This window comes from Staurois parvus, unplaced genomic scaffold, assembly GCF_062004578.1.
Source record: "Staurois parvus isolate SC_StPar_1 unplaced genomic scaffold, SC_StPar_1.0 ptg000147l, whole genome shotgun sequence".
NCBI classification, from domain to species: domain Eukaryota; kingdom Metazoa; phylum Chordata; class Amphibia; order Anura; family Ranidae; genus Staurois; species Staurois parvus.
Genome location: NW_028317943.1, coordinates 14,036,829 through 14,059,531, shown reverse-complemented (window position 1 = coordinate 14,059,531; position 22,703 = coordinate 14,036,829). Strand labels below are relative to the sequence as shown.

Here is a 22,703-nt window from a genome sequence, read left to right as displayed (position 1 = left end):
CAATGCTGTTTTTTTATTTTATTGCACACGATTGAGTATCCTGTGCAAAGTGAATTTTCACTACATTCACTAAGCTAGGGGAAGATTCCCTTAAGAAAGTAAACAGCCTGTTTGCCTTTAGACCCGTATATTTATTAGGTTTTTTGTATAATAAGACTGGGTGAAACTACTGTCTACAATAGCAGATGGATTATATTTTCTGTAAAGGTATGAAAAAGAGGGTGGTATAGTGAAAACGTAAAGCGGATCTTCGCCCTCAGCATAAACATTCCCCCTCTCCACCCCTCCTCCCCTTCTCTACATGAATAGCACATTTTTTTTATTTTACCTTTTACCTTTTCTTTTTTAAAAAACAATATGGCCCTGCCCCTCCATGCATGTCATTTGCCTAGGAGAATGATGTGCAAAGTGCTTGCTGGGCCTCCTGGAATATGTATGCCACATAAACCAGGAGACCTTAATCTTCCATTCAGTAAGTAGGAGGGGGTGGGCCTAGCGGCGCATCAGATAAGACTATCTGGTAAGCGGGGGTACAGAAAAAATTGGCAGGGGTCAAAAGTCCTCTTTAACCACTTGCCTACCAAGCACTTTTACCCCCTTCCTGCCCATACCAATTTGCAGCTTTCTCACAATTTGAATGACAATTGCGTGGTCATGCAACACTATACCCAAACTAAATTTGTATAATTATTTTTAGACAAATAGAGCTTTCTTTTGGTGAGATTTGATCACCACTGGGGTTTTTATTTTTTGCTAAACAAACTAAAACATGCCAAAATTTAAGAAAAAAAAAAAGTTTTTCTTAGTTTCTGTTATAAAGTTTTGTAAAAAAGTAATTTTTCTCCTTCACTGATGGGCATTGATAGGTTGCACTGATGAGCACTGATGAGGAGTTACTGATGGGCACTGATAGACTGCACTGATGAGGCTGTACTGATAGATGGCACTGTTAAGCGGCACTGATGGGCAGCAGTGATGAGCACTGTTAGGTGGCACTGATGCGCACTGTTAGGTGTCTCTGATGGGCATTTATAGGCGGCACTGACGGGCATCGTTAGGCTGCACTGATGGGCACTGTTAGGCAGCATTGATGGTCAGCACTGATTAACTGATGGGCACCGATTGCCAGCACAGATGGGCACTGATGGGCACTATTGGCTGCATTGATGGGGCTACACTGATCACCAGGACACTGATGATCAGTGCAGATATTCCCCTGCGAAATGCTGCTTACCGGCTCTTCTCTCCTCATGCGCTGCCAGTGTGAGGAGAGGACTGCCGATAACCGGCATTACCTATATACCCAGTGATCAGCTGTGATTGGACACAGCTGGTCACATGGTAAAAGCGGCTATGATTGGTCTGTTCCGTAGCCATGTGATCAGCTGTGTCCGAGGGACACAGCGATCACAAATTGCGCACAGTGCACGCCCCAGGGGGTGCAGTTCTGGGAGGACATCCAAGGACACCCTCCCAGAACTAGCCGACCACGCTGCAGCCGTCTTTCAGTTATAGCGTGGTCGGCAACTTGCTAAAGAGGTTTTTGGGTCAGTTAAAAAAAAAATATTAAAAATCAACAACTGCAAATACTGTAGCTGCTGTCTTTTAATAAAATTATTTGTGCTGAAAACTGCACTCGATGGACTGGATCAGTCACTGGTTATAGGTGGATGGTTATGTGGGTGGGTAGGGAAAAGTTCCTCCAGTCAGTTCTACCCAATGATGGATATTGGCGGTAAACCCTCTTAGGGTTTGGGCTGCTGCCTTGAGATCCTTTCCACACGTATACTTGGAAGAGTAGAAAAGAAGGAGTGCCCGATGTACAAAGTAATGCACTTTTGATGGTAGATTAGGAGGCATTTATTGAGAGTAACAACAAGTACAGTACAGGGGCGGACTGACAACTCATGGGGCCCCCGGGCAACAGGGGATCATGGGGCCCCTGTGTCCTTGCCCAAACTCAAAAAAGCCTATGAAAAAGGTATCAGGGTCATCTCATGGGGCCCCCTACTGACCCCGGGCCCTCGTTTCCAAATGATCAGTCCGCCCCTGGTACAGTATTAAAACGACTTTCAATAAAATGACACTTACTTTTCCAGAGTTCCAGTGTTGTCCTCACCTGGGACAATTCTTCGCCTGTCTTCGTGTCCCTGGCGCCTCCATCTCAGATATGGGAAGCTAGCTGTGATACTGCAAGGAGGCCCACTGAGTCATGCTGTGCTTTGTGAATGAATCAAAAGCCTCCTAGGACCTGTGACGTGTCTCAGGAGGTTTGCGAGCAGCAACTGCTGATGGAATCGCTTAGGTGATCCTAGCGGAAATGGGAGTGAGTACCTGCCAGAAACCCCACCCCCAATAAAGTGGCAAAAGTTTTGGAGGAGGGAGGAAGAATAGAAAAAGCCAAACTTCTCTTTTAGGGTGAAGTTCTGCTTTAAGATTTATTAATACAACACATCACATAAATAAGAGTTATAAGATAGATCCGGATATGTTTTCTACAACTTAAAAAAAAAACTGAATTGTTGCTTCCTGGGAATGATAGAAGTTATTGTCACAACAAGGACACTCTTAAATATTTGTATACAACCCCAGCAATGTCATGTTCTGCACATGTGATTGACTCGCTGTTTTTTTTCTGGGACTGACTATGTTTTATAGCAACAGGAAGAAGGGTTAGCCGCACACCAGAGGATTGATGAATATAGTGTATATTTATTGATCCATAGGACACACAAAACACCAGGACATGAATACAGGACCTGTTAACGCGTTTCACACAATCACGTGCTTAATCATAACAAAGAAAACAACAAAAGTGCTGTCTTATATAAGTATTAATTAATAAAGAACACATGTCCTAGTCAGCGCTCCTGAATCCTGAGGATACACCTACTAATACATTGTAACAAAACATATAAAACCATTGCATCAAAAACAGTTATTTCAGAGAACAACAAGAAAGGAGGAAAAGAAAAAGGAATGCAAAGTGGAATGAAAAGAGAAACAAAGAAAGAGAAAAAGAATAATGGCTAAAAATAATCATGAAAAAATTATAAATGAAAAGTAAAATGAAAAATGAAATAACAAACACAGATAGAAGCGAGTAAATATCCCAAGAAGATATGAGCTAAGAAGCCACGTTTGTAAATAATCAAACTTTAAATAATAATAATATATACAAAAAAGGCATATTTTGCAAAGCGCTGAGCAAATTGTTGGCACTATTTAAACCCTTTATAACATTAAAATAATTCATACTGTGAGGCACGGTGCCAAACATACAGAAAAATATTTGGGGTTTACATGCACTGTACATACTTCAGTCTTTTTAATATTTTTTATTTATCTATCTCAGCAAGATAGCTAACATTTGAGCCTAGGTCCAGTACTTTTGTCTGGTACAGGTTGGTCACTGGGAGTTCATATTTTTATTTCTTTAGATTATATTGTGATTTTAATTTGAGCTTTCACCATGACTCCAAACTGCATGACTAAGGTGGAGGTCTGTTTGGGATTAGGAGTGTTGTGTTTCAGAGTTCTGTTTAGATAAAAATGAAGAAATGCTGAGTACCTTCACACACGACTTATTACAGGTCATGTGTGGACAACAGAAGTTCTCTGGAGGACGGTGAAGAAAATATCGGGGAACTGAGGCCATGGATAATCCTTTAAAAACAAACAGAAGCCTGACAAGTTTTAGCTGGCTTCTTTACATTTTCTATTCACTGACTAAGTTACATGAACAATATTTTGAGAGGGAACAGAGAATGATATGACACATAACATACCGAGGTGAGATGTTAGCAAAATGTCCTGCTTTATGTTGGCTTATACGCTTTACATATGCCATGGCAAGTATTTTGCTTGCTGATCTAGCAAATTAATTAATCAACCCACATGCAGGCAGGAGAGATACAAACAATTAAAGTATCTAATTCATAAGAGAAATGTAGGGCCTTCAGTTTCTGACTTTTCCTTCTGGAAATACTAATTATCAGGCTGCCATGTTGATCCTCTGTAGTGTCACTGACTTAGAATAAATATTAAGATAATGACTTCAGATTTTCCTTGTCCTCAGAAATGGCTGAAATCAGTGGTTCAGTGTACCAGTCTGGAAACAGGAATTTTTGGTGGAAGGCCAGTATGAGTCAATAATTGACGACATCCCTGTTAGCATGTAACTGCTCATCTGAGAAGCTGCATGCGAATAAGGCCTCCGACCAACCCTGGATGCAGCAGTATGAATTCAGGGTTGGTGTCTCTATTGAGTTTTGACCACACTGGCTGCAGCTAATCGGTCAGTTTGTATGCAGCCATAGCACAGAGTGCTCTTTAAATGTGTATATTGTGTCCTTTATCATCCCAAGTTGAAAGGCATTCGTCCCTGGAAGATGTGAACAGACAAAATGTACATAGGTTGTGGCCTTTGGATGTGATGTCAACACAGAGTATTGGGTCTGAGCTTGCAGTCTGATGTTAGCGGCAGGAGCCGGATAGTCTACTAGTATTAGCTCTTGATATCCGTGTCGGTGAGACACTTTTTAATGTGAGTAGTTAGTACCTCTATATTTTTAGCAATAAATAAATGGATTACACTATGAAGCCGTCTCTCTCTCTTTCCTCCAGATATTTGAAATGTGTTTGATGGTAAATGCATGGGATTTTGTGTCCATGCGTTATTGTGACAGCTTCCCATGGATGTATTGAAAGATTCCTACTGTTATGTGAGTTGTTCTTGTTTCTTAACAGACATCAGCAACTCGGTCTGCTGAGTGCTTAGAATATACTGTATATTGGTGGTGGTGATCACTAATTGGTGGCAGATTGAAGCAAGTGAAAGCAAGATTTGAACTCTTCATGTTGGAGCAAAACAAATAAATCATTAGAAACGTTCGCACGAGGCACTTTTGTGGAAGATTATCTGCAGATGTTTGGACTTTTTTGTGGTTTAGACATACAGTATATGGACTTTGGATGATAAAGGGCACAAATATACACACCTGTCACTTTATTTAAATAACACACTGTATGTTACTTCTTGATGATGTGTGTTATATTCTTGAATGATATGCACTATATTTAATTTATTTTTCATTTGGTAATATTTTTATACAGTACTTGAGGTATTTACATGACATGGGTGATCAGAACTAACGCTGTCAACTGTGATTTTAGGAAAAGAGAGTTATTTTAATTTATATAAAACAACTGCTGCTCTAATTTTTTATTTTGTGGCACAGTTCATCAATATCTATATAGCACCGACTGCTTCTCTGTCCAGAAGTGGTGTTTAGCTGTATGAATATAGCAAACTACATGCCCCATGGCCACCCATGTGAATTTAGCCTTAAAGTGGAGTTCCACCCAAAAGTGGAAGCTCTGCTTATCTGCCTCTTCCCCCCCCTCCACTGCCACATTTAGCATCTTTTGGGGGGGAGTGGGTGCCTGGTTTTGACAGATACCCATTCCCACTTCCGACTCAGTTTGCCATAGCGAACTGAGCCGGAAGTTCACTCCCCCCACTTCACAGGTCCCAGAAGACTGTGGCCCATTCACAAAGCGCAGTGTGCTTTGCGCATGCACAGTAGGAGACCGGCTATGAAGTGGCAAGGCTTCACTGCAGGTTTCCCTTAGTCAAAATAGCAGAGCCAGCACCCAATAGATGATTGAAGAATTGTCTAGGTGAGGACACCGCTGGATCCCTGGATAGGTAAGTGCCCTAATATTACAGTATTTGCAGCTGCCGACTTTTAATTTTTGGAAGAGGGGGCTAGAACTCCACTTTAATTGTCAGAACTGCTGCAGCTGTAACTTTAAACTGATGTACACATTCATAAATTATGTGTGTCAGTGATGTATTTTCTGACAAAATATCTTCCTTTAGGCTCAGTTCAAACTATTTTCGGCTGTGCAGATCACGTTTGCTCAGGCATGGCAGCCCATTCATTTGATTGGGTTGCTGTGCCAAGTTTCTTGCAGGAAAAAGGTGCATGTGCCTCTTTGAAAGCTTGCTGTTTCCCTGCAGTTCCCTCACCAACAAATGCTCTGTGAGCTGATATGTGTGGGGGTGCCATTCAGAATGGCACATGTCTCGCAAGAGCAGCGCGATTCGCTGTGGGTGGTTACGGGTGCGGGAACAGATGCAATACCAGCAAACAAGCCCGCAAGTGTGAACCAAGATTTATAATAGTCCAGTAAACATACACAAGAGTTTCAAACACTTAGATCCCACTCAAACTATTGCACTGCATCAGCACACACACATTATGGCACACGCTAATATGTGTTGCATCAAATGAATGGGTTGTCTGATGCACCAGAACACACTAAAAAAAGTGCAGGCAGCATTTTCAGCAGAGCATGGCATTGCATGTTAGTGTGTTGTTGCTTGTTGTGCCTGCACTGCAGTGCAAGTGTGTTGAGGAGGTGCATTGAAGTGCCATTTAGTAAAATAGTGTGAATGGGGACTTCGGGGTCTATTTATAACAAATTTCACCCTAGAGTTATACAGGTTTTTACTTGGACTCAGTTGGAGTCCCAAAAAGTCAATCCTTTCACTTTCAGAATTATTCCTAGCTCTTTTTTTAATGAACTCCTAGACCGTTTTAACTTGGTGTTGGATATGTATGGAAAATCTTTGGGTAACTTATTTTTGCCTTAAATGTTTATTAATATTAGTGTCGCACAACTCTTTACAAATCAATGGTGAATTTAAAGATGTGTCTATAGACATAGGACAATTATTGCCTGATCCAGCCAACTTAGGCCAGATCAGCTCCCCATCATTTTTTCAGTGGGTACCAGCAGACTACTGCATCTCAATGGTTTTCCATCTGTAATGGAGGTAGTTTTCGGCTATGTTAGATATTCTCTGCCAACTGCTGTGGTCTCCTCAAAAATGAGGCCAGTTCTGAAGCTGTCTGTCTGTACTCTTCTGTCCCTCCTCAATTCACATAACAATGCAGGCTCTGCTTTAGTTATTAAGTACCTATGCTAATAGATATTTTCAGTTTTGTAATAATTACCTAACAGTAATTTTATGTAGCCTTGACATTTTTAATTGTTTCTGGTCCTAGATTTTTAATAAGCTACTGGCAAGGTTGCTTTAAATCCCTGTCTATTTTTATGTTTTTTTCCATCTGTGTCCCATTGGCAAATATTTCCTTTATTTGCTGTCCTGGATCTCTAGAAATTCAGGGAAAATCTCCAAAGATAGACTTATCCAACTCAAACTCAATCAGATATATTATACTCTGTTGAAAAGCAAACACACTTCACTTTGTTTTCATGCCTGTGGTCAGAAAGGGGGCTTATTTCATGCACTATGGATATACCCACATGTGCACTGGCCACAGGTCATTGTGTTTTCTTGAATCGACGTTAGGTTTTTCTAATATAGAATATTTCATGATATGCTTATTAGGATTGATGAAGGGCCTCCAGATTATCTCACACTCTAAGAAATTAATACGACTATTATATTTCTATGCAAAACAATCCATACTATTGACCTGGAAACAATCTTCTGCATGACTCTATCCAAGTAGAAAAATTTAATTAATTCTGCTCCTCCCCTATACCATCTTACATACAGTATATCAACAGGGGTTCCCCTAAGTAAGTAAAAGTTGGGGTCCAAGGACGCGTTCTTTGCTTACTATTTAGGTCACTATGGTTGAACTGGTAGATTACATTATTGTCTGTATATGTCTCTTTATAATTTATTGTGCTGTATTGTTTTCACCATGGCTATTAATCTTGTTGCCACTTCTCTGAAGGACAAAATGTAATGAAATTATGTTCATTGTCTTGTTATATGTAATCCATATTTGTATATATAAAACTCAATAAACAGTGTATTTATAGTAAAGGGAAATCCACTTTCCACTTTTGTGAAAACAGTTTTGTTGAAGTAACAAAAAGAAAGGGACACAGGAGGAAAAACATGAGGAAAGATAGGAGGGGTACAACATTCAAGTACAGAGGAAAATGTAACAATAACAGAATACAGTACACAGTGCCCTATCAAACAAAATTTACAAAATAGACATGTAAAAAATAATATACTACTTTAACATTTCAGATTCATATTAAAACTTGGTAATAAAGTAGACTAAGAATTTTGAAGTGACAAGGTCTCCCAGGCATCTTTGCTGTGCTGAGGTAGGCAGGAACACTGAGGCCACTCCAGAGGGGGAGGCCATGAAGGTAAACATAAGGCTATTGCCTCACAGATGGTCAATTGCAGATATTAATATGAACCATCCAGTGACCCAGTATGATGTGGAATTTGGTTGAATAGTCTTGATGGGCATATATGAGTTTCCTATAGGGCAGAGTGGCTTTGGAAATCTGCTTTTAGTTGTCATCGGAACAGGTGTATCCCTGTGAAGATCTCACCTCTTGTTTGGTGACAACTGCAAAATGGTGGATTTTCCATTGCTTTCTGTTCCCTACTGGTGGCATAGACCGCAATGAAACCTGCATTCTATTTAAAATTATTTTTTTTTTTTTTAATTCAGATAAGTTTAGCATTTAGGGAAGAGGAGAACACAATGAAATTACGAATTCCTGCTATTAATGCAGGTGTAACACTAGCTGTAAATTGCACTGTGCTTGAAAGAGTTATTATTATTTGACTAACTTTGGTGTATTATTTTCAATTACAGAAATAAAGAATGGAAATCTGAAAGCCATCTTAGGACTGTTTTTCAGTCTGTCACGTTTCAAGCAACAGCAGCATCAACAGCAACAGTATTATCAGTCATTGGTGGAGCTCCAGCAACACGTGTCTCATTCCCCCCCTCCTGCCGAAGGCAGTCTGCCCAAAACGCAACAAGATATGCAGTCAAGGTATGGCACTACAATTAGAAAATTATTTCAAAAGATACTGCATGTCCTCTCTACCTGGCATGTGTTTGTTTTTAGATTTTTCCTTTGATTAAAAATTTTACCAGTAAGTGCATTCCTTATGGCTAGAATGTACTTCTGAAAGCTTGACATTTATCAGCACTGGAAGCACTGGAATGTACATGATTTGTTTGGATGTTGGGACTGGACTTGAATGATATCATATGGTGTGCATTTTGAACATTTTGAAATAAAGATTACATTGAACATGAAAAAACCTGAATAGGGAATGCCTGGAAATAAAATTCCATGAACTATCAATGTAATTTGGGTGTCCTTGTGGCATCTACGATAACGTGATATATAGCATGCTGTCTTTTGGCTGCTTTTGACTTGCGTATAAGTTTGATGTCTATGTGTATAAGTCCTCAAAGTGGGCAAATGATCAAATTAAGGTACTTCACTTTAATTGTTTATTTGACCAGACCAGAAAAATATAAAATCACACATTTCCTGAGAGAAACATGGTGTCTGCCATTACTGACCTCCTTCTGAAAATGCCAGGAACTAGAGCCAATGACTTTAAAACTTTTTTAGTCACTGACTGGCATGTATGCAGATCAGCAAAGTCAGGACTCCGGGTCTGTAACGGAAAGGATTGAAGAGGGTCAGCATGAAAGCTGGACAGCTAGGACTGGCCAAATGAGAAAGCTGGATCACTAGGATTGGCCAAATGAGAATGCCAGACAACTAGAATTGGCCAAATGAGAAAGCTTGACAACTGCAATTGACCAAATGAGAATTCAGCTTCCATGCTTATCTTAGGAAAGCTTTTCTGAGATGTGTTTGATGCATTTTTCTAAAATTGGTTTGCTATGAAGGCACCCACATAGTGTCTACTGATTCCAGACGAATGCCATACTACATTTTCTGGGGCAAAAAGTTATTTCGGCACATAATTATATAGTGGCAACAATCTACGCAGTGTTTTACATATTCTACTGTTTTACATATTCTACATTTACATTAATCCCTGACTTCAAGGAACTTACAATCTGAGGTCCCTATCTCACAAAAAACACATTTTTAGGAACAGTATAGACCAGAGACAATTATCCTAATAGCATGTCTTTGGAGTGTGGGAGGAAACCCAAAGAAAATATACTTTGGGTATACCCAAAGAAAACGAGATTGGTTCCAAATGTTGTTTTAGATTGTGATCTGTGTTAGACTGTGTTTTAATCAGACCTTCACCTTCTATAACAATGTACTTTTTATTTGTAAGTGGACTTTCTATTATGTTCATGTGTATAAATAATGTAAATACAAATGCATTTCAGTGTTGAGTCCCCCCTCTGATTACAGTATTGTTGTGAGACTTGCATTTAACTGATTAACAAGTTCGCAACACACTGTACAGTGGATTTTTAGATAGCCAAACCAATTGCTACTGCAGTAATACCAAATTGAGATGATGTCACTTACAAAACAAGTGAATGTACTGTTTGACCTGTGTTTCCATGCCCTCTGTTGTAGATCAATAGGATCCTGGAATTCCGAAAACAAATTCTCTCTATTCTTCTGTTTTTTTCCTGTATGTGGGAGGACAATATTGCTTTTGTGTTTATATTAGTACGCATAACAAGAGTAATATTTAAAACTACAAAGTAAAGACACTCACCATGGGATGCTTCTGTTGAAGCCTGTTTTGAAAAGCATAATGTTTCATTAAGCTATTTATAATTACTTTATATGGTCACTGAATTATATACATTCTACCTTTAAAAAATGCAGATATCCAAATTCCAAGAGCAATCCATAGCAACCAATCAGATTTTGGTTTGTTGGTGATAAATTAGAAAAGACAGATTTGAATTGGTTTCTGTATGTACTTTACACCTTGCACTTTTTTTTGAATGAATTTATTTGAATGTGTTTCTCATTTTTCCAGAAGTAAGGAGAATGCTTTAAATCTTTAGTTTAGATAAAACATTTGAAAGTGCAGCCATTTTCTCTGCACTAAGTATTTTGATACAAAACAGCAGCCACAAAAGGTGCTGATTGTACATACATTAGCTTGCTTATATTACGGTTAAACAGATAAGATGTGCTTCCTTCCTAATAGATGGCATTCTCTGTTTCCCTCATTGTAATTCCTTGTAATTCCTCTTAAGAACATTTGTCAAAGATAGAGAGCATAGACATGTTTGCATTAAAAGTATTGTACCTATGTCACTGAGTTTATCCAGCACAATTAAACAGATTAAAAACAATAAGCAAGCTTAGGTTACTTAGTTACAATGTGGTTGATTTAATAAAGGCGGAATGCAGGCTGTTTAAACTTCATGTTTCTGCCACTAGGGATCATGTACAGTATGCAGAAATTAAACAGTATTATTGCATACAAGAAAGAAGATTTATTTATGTTACTAAAGGCTTACTAAAGGCAAAAAGCAAATAGATTGTTCACTTTGCAAGGCAAGTTGCACTTTGCAAGGGAATGGTCCCCGGAGCTTAGTGAATGAGATGAAGCTCTTCTGACTTTCATCATCCAATTATGTGCAAGCAAAAAAATGCTGTTTTTTTCCTTGCACATGATTGAGTTTTTTTTGCACAGCTAAACTTCACCACATTCACTAAGCTCTGGGGAAAATGTATAAATCAAATGGAATAAATCTGCTTTCTGCTTTTCCATATGCAACTATATGGTTTATTATTTGCATGCATGATCCCTAGTGGCAGTAACATGAAGTTTAAGAAGCCAATATTATTTGGCTTTACAGAAGAGGTTTGGTGTCCCTGACATGTCTATGGCCTTGTATCTCTTAAGGTATATCTTGATAACTAAGTAAGAGAAAATTATGTCATTAATAGTGTTTTTACTTTTGAATGGTTCATCCTCAAACTAATGTTGTTACACTGCTGGTTATAAAATAAAGTTGTGGACTGGGACCTTAGAAACACAACAGATTTGTAGGATAAAGAGGCTCCCCCACCCTTGCTACAAAGAAGATAACTTCTAGTTAATTGATGTGAAAAATTATAGTTTACAAATGGAAACTTTTTCAAAACCTCAGTTACAGAAGGCAATCTGGGGCAAAACCTACACTTTCTTGTGTATATTTAGTGGGAAACTATAAAAAAAAATAAAGTATTTAATTTCTCACCCACTTTAGTGAAAATGGCATCATCATGCTCATTTGTCATAGTATTTATCATATTATTTAATTTTAAACTGTGACCTTTGATCATTTTATCATATTTATTTTCTTCGTAACAATTGATTAACTTTAGTTCATTGGTGTTTCATTGACAATCCATCATACCTGACTATATTTCTAATGTATATTGCATCATGAAAATACCACTGTGTACCCGTAAGAGTGTGTAGACCCACTCATTTGTATAGTGTGATGTGTATTTTGCTGCATGCTTTTGGAAATGTTTTTTTATTTAATTGTTCTGTTTCTTCTCACAGTCTGGCAGCCAGATATGCAACTCAGACTAATCACAGTGGGATTGCAACATGTCAAAAAAAGACTACTAGGTCAGTCGACATCTCTAATTTATTGTGTGCTAGAGATACACAACTGAAGTCATGCTCACTGATTTCCTATTATGTAGGTCTAACCAGACATTAAGCAATCCATAATGCTTTCCTAAATATATTTATACCAACAAATTGAGCTGCCAGATAGCCTCTTGCAAAATTATAGTACTTTGCAAAGTGCGATGAACTGGCCTTCATAGTACAACCTCCAAAAGAATACCTTCACTGAATTTTATGCAATAATTGAAAAAAAAAGTTGATTCCAATTAATATACTCTTAATAAGTGATATTCCATCATTACTGATTAAGTTTGCTGTCTAGAGATCCATCAGTTAAAATGAAAATTGTTTGATTCAAAATTTGTATTAAATATTTAAAGATACTGAAGCCTAGTACACACATCTAATAAAAAAATGTGAGGCACTCACGAGGAGCTCAGTGTACTAACATCACATCTCCCCGCTAAGCTATTGTGTCCTGCCAGAGCATACCGGGCAGTGCTTGCAGCCAGTGGTTGCAAGTGCTGATCGGCGGATGACTTCTGTTGGACAGATTGTTGTACACACTGGCCAAATGTCGGACGGTTTTTGTTGCCCTGGTTGATACCAGTTGATATTCGGCCTGTGTGTACTAGCCTTTATCTTGGTCATCTGACATTTCTCCTTCTTGGTAGGGAGTGATTTAAAGTGATACTAAAGCTAAAAATGTTTTTATCTTAATGCATTCCTTACAATAATGCAAAAAATGTTTCTATTTTTCTGCCCCCCCCCCCTTCCTTGCGTGAGGGGGAAGAGATGTGAGAAGAGAACCAGTGCTGTGCATGGCTGCATCTCTTTTCCCCTCTCTACCTCTTCACACAGCATTCAAGCAGCAGCAGGAGCCATTGGCTCCTATTGCTGTCAATCAAATGCGGTGCAGAGGAAGTGGGGGCAGGGCTAAGTCCTGCTGTGTAAGTCTATGGAACGTGGCTCCAAAAAGCTTGCTATGGGGACACACTAAAAAGAGGAGGAGCCAAGATCGCTGCTGGGGAACCCGAGAAGTGGAGGATTGGTGTCGCTCTGTGTGAAATCACTGCACAGAGCAGGTGACTATAACATGTTTGTCATTTAAAAAAAAAATTGACTTTAGTAACACTTTAACTGAAAACACACTTGGCCATAATGATGACCAAATCTGACAGATATTGATTGTCTAGAGGTCTGCAGGTAGCAAATGAAACTGTTGTTTGAGAGGTGTATACACTATTGACAGTCCGCTAATGTTCGCATTGTCCACTCTGAACAATATATGTAGGGATACTTATCTGAGAAAAAAAACTAGGAACAGTCCAATTCCAACATTTTCTAGTAAGTACTAAATTCTACTAGAAAATAAATAATGGGGAGGGGGTGCTTTTTGCTGACTTGTCGAGCTGGGAACATTAGCATTCCCTAGCTATTATGACTATTTTAGCTTAAAGTGATACTAAAAACACACTGTTTAATTTCCATTATAATTTCTCTTTCTATAAATGGATGATAATTATTTTCAGAAAAAAAAAATCCAGCTCTTTCCCAGCTTGTCTGTAGGGAAACATAAGCAGGAGGAGCTTCTAGATCTCTGCTGCTGGTGACATTTAAAAAAAAAAAACAGGCTTTGGGATACAGAGTACAAGTAAATAATTAATATTAATAAACTGTTTTAAATTGTCTTACAAATATATATTTGAAATCAAATCGTTATTATTTTTTGGAAGTAACATGGTGTGGGTGGATTTCTGCCAGTCATAGGCTGTATCATGCCCCTGCAGCCTGTCTTAGAATAGCATGGAGGTGAAGCCTCCATCAATCTACATATACTATCCCATCGCTATTGTGTTTAGCTGGTTAATGGGCATGGAGGAGAGGGAGTGAGCTGTCATTTACCATTGTGTATATGCCCACATAAATGACTTCGTAGTCACATGGGCTCAGGGGTGGACTGACAACTCATGGGGCCCCCGGGCAACAGGGGATCATGGGGCCCCTGTGTCCTTGCCCAAACTCAAAGCCTATGAAAAAGGTACCAGGAGCATCTCATGGGGCCCCTGTGTCCTTGCCCAAACTCAAAGCCTATGAAAAAGGTACCAGGGGCATCTCATGGGGCCCCCTACTGACTCCGGGCCCTTGGGCAGTGCCCGAGTTTCCAAATGGTCAGTCCGCCCCTGCATGGGCTACTCAGATGTGATGTGGAGGAAATGCTCAGCACAGAAACTCACTGAAAACTGAGCATGTGCAGTAGCTGTCAACACTGCTCTGTAAAATCTACAACTGCATTGGGGACGTGGACAGAATGGGGAGATAGAAAACATCAGGATCAGCCAATGTTTTTTTGCAAAATACAGAAAAAAAATCCCATAGTAAATGAGTGAGTATGAACAGCATGTAACACAGCATTTTAGGATAGATTTTATGTGGGGTTAGTGACACTTTAAGTGCTTCTAGCTGGTCATACACCAATAGATATATATTTGTGTTCAGTATTCAGGCTGATTCCTCTATCCATGCTATAAAGTGAGCATGAAAGAATCTCTTACTGTGCCTTTTGTAGTTTGACAGCTGGCCCCACCGCTTGTCAAAGTACCCATATAGCTGTTGCAACAGATTGAATGCTACTGCTTTTCACCCAATAATTTTCCACTCAATTTCTCTGATTTTTCAATCAAAGGATGTCAAGTGGGAGGTGGCTGACAGGGCCACCCTCTGAATTAATTTCATACAGTTACAGATTTAACCTGGAATAAGTATGAGATAAAAAAAAAGTCAGACACTCTTATCTGCCTAGTCTTGATTCAAGAGGGTCAGCATTACAACCAAACAGCTAGATTTTGAAAATGCATTTTTTATTTCTCAATAGAAAGGTTTCCTATAAGCAGGACAGGTAATGTTTATGAGAAACACCTGCAAACCACACCAGACAAAAAGTGAGTGAAAATATGTGTTTTCCACTGGCTTACCTGTTTGTAAAATTTTGTGATCATACCATTATGACTTTGTCATTTTTTAAACTAGAAAGATGACTACTTGCATTTCATTTCTCTTCATTTTTTACTCTGATGTATTGTATTAAATTTGATGAGCTTTCCATTACAATGTTTTTTTTAGAAGCAGTATAGCTTCACTCATCCATTATGCTATTCCGTACGTCATTTCTCAGTCATCAATTCTAAATACTATTAAATATTTTTATACATTGTCCCTTTTTTGACTATTAATTGTAAGGCTTAAATTTTTAGAGCCAAAGACATGATTTGGGATCAGTTTGATGTATAAGCATTATATCCCACCACCTCCTTACTCTTAACTAATTCAGGGACCACTGGATTTGTCTATTTCTATAGATTTGAAAAATTTGTGTTGCTTTAATTTGCAGTAAGGGTTATTGTAAGTCTCCCCATGTACTTGCTGTATATAACAACTTAAAACTCCAGTGCCCTACCGTAAGTAGCATTGCTTTTGAAATACAGATCCCTTTCAAGGTTAGTGTCTGCACCCTTTGCATCCTTTGTGTGAATGCCTTAGGTAGGAATGTGTAGGTCCTCATTAGACTTAAAGGGGTAGACTTACTAAAACTGGTGCACTCAAAATCTGGTGCAGTTGTGCATGGTAGCCAATCAGCTTCTAACTTTAGCTTGTTCAATTAAGCTGATTGGTTTCTATATGGGGTTGCACCATCAGTTTTAGTAAATAACCCCTAAGGTGTCATTTGTATTAAAGGATAAGTTCACCTTTGGGAACATGTTACATGTTCCACCTGTTTTTAGGGTGGAACTTGTAACTTGTTCCTGATCCTGCAGCCACCACCCAATTTCCCTCCTCCCTGTGACAGCAGTATGGGGAGAAGTTCCCCCGTACTAGCTATCACTGTTTAAAAACAGGGGCTCTGCCCACACAGCTGTGTCATTCATTCAAAGTGTTCAGTAAATGAAAGGACTACAAGTCTCAACAGCCTTAGAGGCTGTCAGCTTGTAGTTCTCAATGAACTACCATGGTGCTGTGAGCAATGTGGTAGTTCATTGAGTCTTCTTGTCAGAAGTATCGGCTTGCCTGTATGAGATGTAGGAGCAAGCAGATACACTGACAGTCTACAGAAGACCTGCATGGCACCAGCAATCTGCTGATTACTGGTGCAATGCTTTACAGATTCCTACTACAAACAATAATAAATGCACATTTGTTTACCTGCAAAAAAATGAACATTTTATTATTTTTTGTATAAAGCTGAACTTATCCTTTAAGTATATGAACTAGCAATTGGTCAGGTACCTAGCAAATCCTTCAAATAGTTTTAGCGTACCTGGAGATCTCCCAGTCCCAGGTACACTATACCCATAATTAAGGGCCTCAAATTAGAATTACAAACACAATATCAAAAAGTCTTTTGGACTCTGATGCTTTTATGTTGGAATGCTAAATGTTGGGGTTTATGGTAAATGTTGGGATTTGGGCCAAATGTTGCCTCCCTTTGTTTATAGTCTGTACATTCAGTGCCAAAAAGGGACACTCTGCATACATTTGTAAATGTCCTTGCAAGTTTTAAGCTGCATCACTTAATAAATATATATAAGCTTTTAGCAAGGAGTTGTACCAACCTGCAGTACCCCTTCATTACCAGGCCAATTTTTAGGTTTCAGTGCTGTGATCATTTTACTGATAATTACTCAGTAATGCAACACTGTACCCAGATTAAAAAAGACCAACTTTTTTTTTAAAGAACACCGTTTCCCTTACTTTTTTTTATAAACATAAAAAACAAAAATGCCAAGACAGTATTTAAATCCCCCAAATGACCCTGTTTTAGAAGTAGACACTCCAAGGTGATCTTATTTTCCACAACTTTTTGAAAATTAAGAAACATGCTGGTAATGAAATGGGCAACATATGGAGCTTAGTGCACTAGATACAGGTACATGCCATGCACAGAGGGAGGAGGAGGTGAAAGTATTAATAAACTGTAGGATATTGTGTTTTATGGATTGGATATATGACAAGATAAACATGTCACATACGGAGGTAAAATGGAGATGAAGGGGTTAATGTGTTGATCTGCAGAATAAGGGAGATGAATGGGTTAATATGCAATAACACAGAGAGACAGGTTGTGACAGACAGATGAAAAGGTTAAAAAATTATCTCACAGTAAAAATGTATGAATGATCAACAGCTGCTGCTGAGGACACATTAATTTATCTCCAATTTATAAGTTGCAACATATTCTTTTCCTTCCTGTGCTGTAACAAGAAGGGGAGAGGTCAGTAGCATAAACAATAGTACGTTCACATGTGTGATCACTGGGATAGGTCAGAACAGTCACAAGGTACCGAGTCAATTGGATCAGCTCAACTTAGTACACTGTCTCTGTGAACTGAGCCATCTAATAATGGCTCAGTACTCAGCAATTAGCAGGCGTAGCGGGAACCCCATAGTGCTTTACTCAGTGGTATTTATACATTTTAAATTGAGTAAATAAAATCTACCAAGCCACTGTTTAAAGATGTACTTCAGTTCTAAAGTGGTTACATTGGATCTAAAGCCATTATTTTTTCTGTTCAAAAGATTTTTATTCAGGTTTTCAAAGTTCACAGGGAACACTGCAACAGGAAGAAGAGTCAGCCGCACACCAGAGGATTGATGAATATAGTGTATATTTATTGATCCATAGGACACACAAAACACCAGGACATGAATACAGGACCTATTAATGCATTTCACATGATCTTGTGCTTAATCAACATAGGGAACAAGGAGTTGAGATGGGACACATAGTGCAAAACATTGACTGGGTACAATAGACTAAGGCCACCCAGACAGGACCAGGTAAACATACAATACAGCTGGAGATCATAAGCCAATGAATATTTGCCGGCTGTAATAATTTCTTAGAGAATTTTAAATTGCGCAGTGGTAATGTCTGGAGGACACTGATTTACAATAGCTAAAATGGGGTCTAGAGTCATATATTGGCACAGCACCTCAGAGAGAAGATTAAAAACTTTGGTCCAAAACCTCTGGGCTACCAGGCACGTCCACCAGACACATAGATGTGTTCCCAAATCCTTGCAGCCCCGAAGGGTAGTTTGCTACAGATTTAGAAATGCATGCTGGAACCAGTACCAGGACAGGACAAGACCTTTATTGCTTCCAGCATGGAAACATTCACAGAGCAGGACTTAAGCCAGGTATACATGTACCAAAATTCAGCCAGTTCCCCCGCTACCCCAGTGCAATAGCACGGTGGGCGAGATCCCTAGCAGTTCAATTTCCAGGATCAACAATGAGATCGAGGTCAGACTCCCACTTACTAACATAGAATGGAGGCCATGAGAAAAGCTTGGTAAGCATTGTAGGAGTGAAGTGGAAATTTGACCCAGGAGCATAGGGGTCTTTCTCACAAAGATGTTTAAACGTGGTAAGCTGATCCATGGATGATGGGGAATAGAACTGTGCAAGAAAGAAATGTCCAATTTGTAATCAGCGAAAAAGCTCTGATGATGGCAATTGAAAGCATCGATGCAGCATCGGGGAAGAGAGAATCCAATCAGTACCTGCTATTCAGTGTACTCTAGTCAGGTAAAGGCTAAGATCACCTTCCTGCTCTTTTGGGTCCAGCCAAAGAAGGTTGGTGATTGCCAATCAGTTGTTCCTTGCTGCCTCCAGACCCACTCATAGAAGGATTTCCATTGCTGCATGCAATTAGTTGGGCCATCTGAGTGGCACGGTAGTACTTGATCAGGTGGGGGAGTCCCAGACTACCTTGTGTTTTAGGCACATAAATGGTGGGCCTAGGCTGTCTCAGGCAAACCTACCCCCAGATAAACTAAAAAAATCATCTTTGGAGTATACACACATAATGCAAGGGTATGTTAATTGATAGCACGCAGAAAAGGTAAAGAATTTTTGCCAGCAGAGTCATTTTAACCGCACTGATTTTACCCATCCACAAAATACATAAGGAGAACCATTGACCCATCAGGGAGATAAGGATGGACAGCATGGAGGGGTAGTTGGCCCAATAAAATGAATTGTAAGTGGCCATAAGGTGAATGGCCAAGGATGGAATGGAGTCAGTGGACCAGAGGAAGAGGAACAAGGTTTGTAGGATGCTAAGTTTTGTGGAGTAAGAGTCAAACTGAGAGCCTTTGACTTGGATTGGCTGATGCTCAGAACAGAGATGGTAGTGAACTGTCAAGGATCTGCAGTAAGTTGGGTGTGGACATGTGGGGAGAGGTAATGAAAAGGAGGATGTCATCGATGAACATATTAGGCTTTTGATGGCGTCCCTGCTAAATCAGCGCCTTTAATGTCTGGGGAGGAATGGTTTAGCTGGGCTAGAGGTTAGATGGAAAGGTCTAATAGGAGGGAGAGGAGGCAGCCCTGTTTCATGCCATGGGTTATAGGAAAGCAGTCAGACCTGTATCCAAAGTATTTAAGATAAGCTTGGGACAAGTATAAAGGGATGAAATCCAAAGAAGGAAATGAGAGCTGAAACCCCAACTACTCAAGACGTAATGCAAGTCCAAAGCCATTCTTTTTTAATAGAGAAACGACAAGGATTGGAACCTCTGCCAGGTTTTATTGCTGTCTCTAACCCAGCTGGAAAGATTTACACTCTCATTTTGTCCTTGTGACCATTGTCTCGCTGACAGAAAGTGATAGGAAATACAAAGTTGTACAGTACTGAGTACTGCTTGGACCTTGAAGGAGGGGACATATCCGGAGAGTTATTCCTGAAAATTGTATGTTAGTGCAAAAAAAAAGTATCACGGACAGTACTCAATTGTTTCTGTTGCAAGTGCACTAATACGGCTACAATCTCCTCAAGCAACAGTTCTCACTGGAACAGTAATAAAGGGGAAGGCAAAAGCTGTCTAAAATGGGATTTCTACTAATTTTGGAAAGATTTCCTCTTACTTTCTTTTGTGCCTCCTGGACAGAATGTGAGTGTAAATATCCCCAGCTAGACAAAAAAAAAACTTAAAAAGGTTTTAACCCAACTGAAAAATACCATTGTAAATTTTTTTGGCTTTCGACATACTTTAATTAGTTGAAATTAAAAGATATCATTTGAACCAGTAGAAACCTCTAGAGGCAGGAAAATTTTTTTTCCCCACCTCACCATCATGGATTTATCTGAGACGAGATCCCAGAAAAATAGTGAATGTTGGAGGTCTAATTACAATGAGAGACTGATATTTTGGTAACACAGAATGCTATTGCCTGAGGATGCTTTGAGCCACAAACTATTTGCTAAAGATTTGTTGCACTTGTATGTCTGTGGCATACTGTATATGCTATGGCCTAAATCTAACATTGTATGCTGTGTGCTGTCTGTTTTCACTTTCTGCTCAGGAAAAGAACAGGCACAATCAGTAGCAATATGTTTGTTTAAGTAGAGCCCTCCTTTAATCTTGTGGTACCACCTTTAAATTTACACTGAAAACAATTTCATTTTTCAGCCATATGTCTAAATACACATTGATGTTGACCTGGTTTTCACCCTGTGATATTCACCAGTTCTTTTGTTACTCAGTCTTTTAATCTCACCAGATTATGATTAGTTGGTATTGGGTTGCCTGTAATTATTTGTCACAGAATGACAAAGCAGTGGTTTGCTAAATCAGAGGAACATAAAATTACACTGGGAACATTTTGGTTACTGTATCTAACATTCAATGCTATTAATCACAAAGATACATCTGTTCCAAAAAACTTAAGAATAATCAGAGAGGAAATCTATAAAGGGAAGTTGAAAGTAAGTATTTTTTTGGAGTACTGATGTTCTGTGATTTTCTTTAAAAAAAAAAAAAAAAAATGTTTGTAAGGGCTTGATGTGTGAGAAAGGAAAAAAATGAGGCATGTGAAGCTTAATGTGGGTGTGGTTAAATAATGTAGAATGTGGTAATGTTAATAGGTTGTTGCACTCCATGTGGGCAGAGTGCCCTCGCCTTGGGGGCCCGTGTGCACCGCACAACTTGCACACATGGATGACACACCACTGAACTATATCTATATTTAAAGTGTTACTAAACCCAGGACCCTGCATTCACTATATCTGGTCTCCCACAGTACACACAACATGGAAATGCAATTATCTTAGTAAATATAAACTGCTATATACCTTTTCTCATCAGCAGTTAGAGCAGTCTTGCGATTTTTATCAGTGTCTAGCAGAGCAGTGGTTAAAGCTTGTAGGGGGAGTTTTAATTTTTCTCTAGATGGATACAGAACCCCTGACCTCTGTCTGGACAGCGCTGATTGGCCCTGTGCTGATCCCATGCTCTCTCCCAAGAAAAAAAAAAACTCTCTAGCAATACACACCAAATTGAGCATGTGCAGAATGACTCCACACCATATGTCTTATCAGGAGCGAAGAGGGGGAGGATTAGAAAAGTCAGGATCAAACAGCCTTTTTATACAATGTGGAGGATTAACCCCTTAGGTTCCACAGTGAGTATAACAAGCATGCTTTACTGCATATACAGACTGATTTTACTGATGTGGGTTTAGTAACACTTTAACTCTAGGTAATATGGTAGGTGATATGGTAGAATAAAAATCATTTTTAAATAAAATGCAGACAAACAACAATATAGTACAGAACCATTTCTGTTTCAAAATTTCCCTGGGACATTTATTAGGTTTTGTTCTTATAATACTGTATGTTCATGCATTCATTTAAAAGAAAATAGCACTGCAGTAAAGCTTTGCAGCAAGAGTGATTCATATGTATATACAGTATGCTAAAATGTATATACTGTCTATTCTTTGTATTGCTTTTTTGAAGAAAAAAAAAAGAAAATGTAAAATTGGCCATGCTGTGTGGTTAAATTATGTGGTTACTCAAGTGCACCATTACTGTAATTGCAAACTTTGTTGCCAATTACTTTGATTATAATAACTTCATCTGCATTAAAAGATGAGTAAGCCTAAATGAAGGTAGCTTGTGTAATGTTTGTTAATGAAATTTAGATTTATTTTTGATTTTTGATTTACTAATGGCAAATAGGCTGCTAACTTGAAAAGGAATTTCTACTTTGCTAGGGATTTTCCCCTTACCTTAGTGAATGTATTGAAAATTCACTTTGCAAAAAATACTCAATCACATGCTAGGAAAATTAAAAAGAAAAACAGTATTTTTGCTGGCATGAGATTGGATGATGGTCAGCAGAGCTTCACCTCATTCATTAAGCTAAGGAAAAATTGTGTTTTAAAAGTGAACATCATTTTTTGCCTTTAGAAAAATATACTCAACTCTCTGGGATGTTGGGGCTGTCAACATATATTT

At 38.9% G+C, this 22,703-nt stretch overlaps 1 protein-coding gene across 15 annotated transcripts in view; it reads left to right on the top strand.

The window, feature by feature from the left end:
- Positions 1 to 22,703, top strand: part of NAV3 (neuron navigator 3) — an 833,019-nt gene that overhangs the window by 592,219 nt on the left and 218,097 nt on the right. For 14 of the 15 annotated variants that reach the window (XM_089674060.1, XM_089674057.1, XM_089674055.1 and 11 more), the window contains 2 exons: positions 8,670 to 8,853; positions 12,329 to 12,397. In XM_089674060.1, the coding sequence (XP_089530186.1) occupies positions 8,670 to 8,853; positions 12,329 to 12,397 (253 nt within the window). The remainder of the gene's footprint in view (positions 1 to 8,669; positions 8,854 to 12,328; positions 12,398 to 22,703) is intronic. The other variant, XM_089674062.1, reaches the window with a different exon arrangement.